The sequence below is a fragment of the Pinus tabuliformis genome, chromosome 6 (assembly GCF_031772625.1).
Source record: "Pinus tabuliformis cultivar Carrire ecotype Pingquan chromosome 6, CPIR1, whole genome shotgun sequence".
Lineage (NCBI taxonomy): Eukaryota > Viridiplantae > Streptophyta > Pinopsida > Pinales > Pinaceae > Pinus > Pinus tabuliformis.
The window spans coordinates 1,550,002,094-1,550,006,923 of NC_142292.1; the positions used below are offsets into that span (position 1 = coordinate 1,550,002,094).

Here is a 4,830-nt window from a genome sequence, read left to right on the forward strand (position 1 = left end):
CTATATTAATTAAAAAAATTATTAGAAATGCTAACTTGGTCCAGAAGAAGTTTTCCTTTACCACTTGTACTATGTTCTTTTTCCTACTTTATTATAAATGTTAAGCATAATGTTTTCAGTATTAGAATTTTATTTAATAAAAAGATGATATTATTAAATTACATGCATGATCATACTGATATTTTAATTTTTATTGTAATATATGAATTGTTAGTGTTTTGCTTTATTTTGTTCAAAGACAAAATTTTTTATTTTAAATATCATGTTTGTAATTAAGTTGAATTTATTTTCTTCCTTTCTGGGTTTGATTCAATAGGACTTGAATCTTCAATTGTATGATTTATATAATACTTAACAAATAAGTTATTGTTTTCGTAACTAAATTTAATTTTTAAATATTTTAATATTTTAAAAAATTTACTAATCATAATTATAGCAAATAAAAATATTTTTTAATTTTTATTTATTAGTAAAATTTCAAAATAATTTTTTCAAAATATAGATTTCAATAATAATAATATAGATTTTAAGATGATCCAACATTGTTCAATCTCTATAAGGGCATTCTAGGGCTCCTTGAGGTAGTGGTTGAATCTATGGAGGCCATATTAAATGGGTTTGTGACTCAAGCAATCATAAGTGGATTAAATCTCACCCCGGCCTCATTTTCTAAGCCATCACCCCCATGTCCTCACCTTTTAAGCCCAAAGGTGTTAGAGCCAATGGTGGAAATCAAAGTGTTTTTCACCATCCCTACATGTTCAATTCCTATGAGGGATTTTCTAGAGCCATGGGTCGGTATGAGGTAGATGTAGAATGTGTGGTTGTTGAGCAATTTATGAAATAGTTGATAGGGGTTAAACGGGTGGTTGTCAAATCTATGAAATAGTTGTATCAAAGGGTTTTGAGTTGTTTGTTCCATTAATGAAATAGCTTAATGTTAAAAATCTTTACCAATTTTTTTTTACAAAATTGATCAGAAAAAATAAATAAATAGCTTAAAGTTAAAAATCTTTACGAGTTTTTTTTGACAAAATTGATTAGGAAAAATGTCACGTAAAAAGACATTTTTTATTAATAAATTATACTTTGAAACAAATATAATTTAGTCCTTTTAATAATTAATAAATTTAGATTTAAAATAGATCTAATTTAATTTAATTTTTAAAAATGTTAATACTCTATATTTTTTATTTCAATTTTTAAAATTAATATTACATTATATTAATTTTTTATAATTGTGCTTTCATAATTATTTGTAAAATATATTAAAATTTAATTTCTCTATTATAACGTATTATAATATATTTTATATGAAAAATATACCTGTTTTTGGTTTTATTAAAAAAAGTAAAACTTAAATAATTATCAAAAAACAATTATCATGTTACATAAAATTTAATTTAGGTAAAAAAAATAACAATAATTTCTCATAACGACCCTGCATAAAACCAAGTGAACATAAATCAATAAATATAATAGACTAAAAATTTATCTACCAAATCATCAATTTAGTGGTGGACATGCAACGTTACCTTTCCTCCACAATTTAGTGGTGGACTTGCAACGTTAAATAGTACGCGATAACTTCCTTGTTTTCAGTGGTTTGATTTTCATGTGACCTCAATTTGAAATATCATTATATGTCCTCTTGGCTATTTAAGATTTCTTGAAAAGATTGACAAAAACGGAAATTAATTTCTCTGGAAATGCTAATTCATAACATAATGCTACCGCGTAAATGACTAAAATCTCTAGAATCTTTCCATTCCCTGCTCACCGGCGAACGTAAGACTGTTAATTGGTTTGTTGAAAACACACATATTCAATCTCATTCGTCTCTGTGCCACCAAATGTAGCAGGTCCACTGTAGAAGTCGTCTACTCCCAAATCGGTTAAAAAGTCGGATTGAGAACAACATATTTCTGGCAAATCAAATACACTCCCATCTAATGTAGATGCACGTCCTTCAAAATGATGGGAATGGGGTAATTTCAGGTCCGGTAAATCTGTACCTTCTATTTCGACCAGATTAACATCTGCCACATCGAAGCTCATGCGCTTCGAGTCATTGTTCACAAGTAGGTCGTAAGATGGCTGGGAGGAATTCTTTGTTTCTTTAATATTAGACAATTTGAGGGCAGGATCTGTACTATGAATTTCACTGCAGCTAGAACCCTTGCTGCTGTTCGGGTTTTCAAATTCACACTGTCTCACCGCCGTTGTTGCTTTGACGGGGATGGCTCTGTACACATAATTTTGTGGCGAAGCAGGATTATCTGACCTTCTGTTGAGATTATGTTTACCCGATTTAGGTTGGGTTTCGTTGATGGACAGCAGCTTCTTGCAAAGGTGACAGTTCCAGTAGTTCTTGATTTCGTTGTCGGTTCGCCCAGGCAGTCGTCCTGCAATTAGTGACCATCTGCACGCATACATATAGAATTTAATTACCGCCTAATGTAACAATAATTCTAAAGTTGGAGTGCCTGTCATGCGGAATCAAGGAATATATATATATACCGTAAGCTTCTAACCATGCCAATAATTCTAAATATCGACACCCCTACGAGTGCAATCCATGAATTGTAACACATGAATGAATTGAGTTCAGTAATTATCTACATACCGATTGCCAAGAAGGCGATGCAGCCGAACAATGATATCCTCCTCATCGGGAGAAATGTTTCCTCGTTTAATATCGGGACAAAGATAGTTTATCCAACGTAATCTGCAGCTCTTTCCACACCGCTTAAGACCTGCAAAACAAAATTCTGCAAGCTTAATTTCACTTAGCAATACATATTTAAATCTGCATTGAGATACAAGTATGAAAGGTTTATTGAGATTTACCTGCTTTTTCAGGGAGGTGTCTCCATTTGCCATCACCATGAATTCGAATGTATTCGGAGAGAATCGTGTCCTCCTTTTGGGTCCAGGCGCCCCGGTTGAGCCCTTGTTTTGAGCAACAAGGAGATCTACCCATCTCAGATTTTCCTGTGTAATCTGCAATGACTAGCTCGACACTTTGATGATCTACTTTGTCATGAACAAACAGACACAGCGCTGATCTCCTCGGAGGGCCGACGGTTATATATAGAATCAGCAATTAGCTTCCTCCTGCTCAAAAGATTACTGCAGTAATTCTTTACCGACCGAAAATGACCATAGTTTATTCCATCCAAAAAGAGCAGGTTTTCCTGTAATCGTCTAGACTGGTTGTTACAAAATCTAATGCTTTGTAACCTGTAGGTATGAAAAACTTCTGTGCTGTGTCGTTTCTGTTTGTGGAGAGATTCGTGAAAACCAGCAGTTCAATTCAAAGCATACACTGCTACTATGTCGGGAGTCATTTAGTTTGAATATAACATTGCAAATATGATTGACCCGCGTGTCACCGGTGATAAGGATACCTCTGGTCCTCGCAATAATGAGTTGCCATTGATATTGTACTGTATAAGTGTATGTTGGAATGTTAATTCCAACTGCAGCAGGTTACAGGTTACAGGCGGACCGTGACAGCAATGGCAGCGCAGTGATCGTGAGTTTTCCGGCGTGGATTGACCAGAAAACGGCACCGGATTCTCTCGGGTTGATTTCAGGCGAAAGGAATAAACCGGCGATCGAACCCGAGAACATATAGAGCTGACACGTGGTTTACCACTGACGTAACGCAACGTCACGTTCTCGGGAGGTAAACCTCAGCAGTTGTATGCCTTCCGATATCAACCTCCGCCGTCCGATTGTCCTCTTCGTCCTCTGCCGTCGATCTCGGAAGCTGCTGCCCGCCTGCGCCAATTCAATGCATTGCGTGGAGTGTTTGTCTTATGGGTTGACCGCCGTGGAAGAAAGGACATGAGATTTAATATTGATATGCAGATTTAGGTGTGGCTCTTTTAATATGGTGATGGGCATACGTCCCATACGTTTCTTTTTATATTTGTTTACATACGGCATGTGAAGTTTTTCATATAAGTGTTAGTTGTAGGATTTAATACGTATGTGTTTTCGTATTAAGTTTTTTTTGATATGTGAATGAGTCACGTGAAATGTGCTCATTTTTGTTTTTTATTGTGTTGACCATTGTTTTTGTATGGCACACGGGAGGCAATGAAAAATAGGAGTGTGTTCGCAGCAGCGAATGAGAACCAGAAATGTATCCACAGTAGTGCGAAGAAATTACAAGGAACAGATTGTAATGTTTTTGTGTGGTATTGTAAAAACAGAGGTGTAGCAAAAACCATGTGTGGTTTTGCACAGTAGTGTATGAAGAAAAGAAACGAAGTGGAGCGCATGTGTTTTGAGTAAGTTTTTTTTTATAGGTTGGATTTGCATTGAAATGCAAATGAAAAGAGCGCTCAGGTATTTTATGAGATTGTGAATGTAATGTAAAGATTACTGTATGTGTAAAATATTTTTACAGCAGTATGTGTAAAAATAGTTTTACACCAGCAAATGTAAAAATGGGTTTTACTGCAGTAAACCCAGCACAGTAATTTCTCAGGTGAAAACAGAGTTTTGATGGGTGAAAGTAATTTTGGTGAATCCCTCTCAGCAAAGAGGATGAATGTTATTTCAGGCTTTATATTTTAATCAATAGAAATATTTTTATGGCTGTGTAATGGGCTGTTATGAGTATATTTGATTTAAAGCTTCCCTGTGCAAAGATCCTGGAACAAAGAAAACAGAGCATTGGCTCTGTGGTATTAAGTTTGTTTGGTTTTGGTATTTTCCCATGTAAAAATACCCAACAGTGGTATCAGAGCCAGGTTCAGGCTCTTTGAAGACTCAAAGAAGCTGAAGGAAGGTGTGGTTGCAGCACAGAAAGCTTCT

The 4,830-nt window shown here is 34.9% G+C and overlaps 1 protein-coding gene across 1 annotated transcript; it reads right to left on the reverse strand.

Moving 5' to 3' along the window:
- Positions 1 to 1,470: 1,470 nt before the first annotated feature.
- LOC149264641 (transcription factor MYB1-like) lies at positions 1,471 to 3,249 on the reverse strand. The gene is made up of 3 exons (XM_089390154.1): positions 2,851 to 3,249; positions 2,627 to 2,756; positions 1,471 to 2,422 (listed from the first exon to the last, which is right to left on the reverse strand). The coding sequence occupies exons 1-3, from the start codon at positions 2,981 to 2,983 to the stop codon at positions 1,798 to 1,800; spliced, it is 888 nt and encodes a 295-aa protein (XP_089246280.1). The 5' UTR covers positions 2,984 to 3,249; the 3' UTR covers positions 1,471 to 1,797.
- Positions 3,250 to 4,830: the final 1,581 nt, after the last annotated feature.

What these genes read in the sequence shown, in the direction of transcription:
- LOC149264641 (XM_089390154.1), bottom strand. Translation starts at nt 2,983, where the DNA reads ATGGGTAGATCTCCTTGTTGCTCAAAACAAGGGCTCAACCGGGGCGCC. An exon ending in ACACCTCCCTGAAAAAGCAG is followed by an intron (nt 2,757 to 2,850) that starts GTAAATCTCAAT and finishes TTTGTTTTGCAG; the next exon opens with GTCTTAAGCGGTGTGGAAAG. An exon ending in CATCGCCTTCTTGGCAATCG is followed by an intron (nt 2,423 to 2,626) that starts GTATGTAGATAA and finishes GTATGCGTGCAG; the next exon opens with ATGGTCACTAATTGCAGGAC.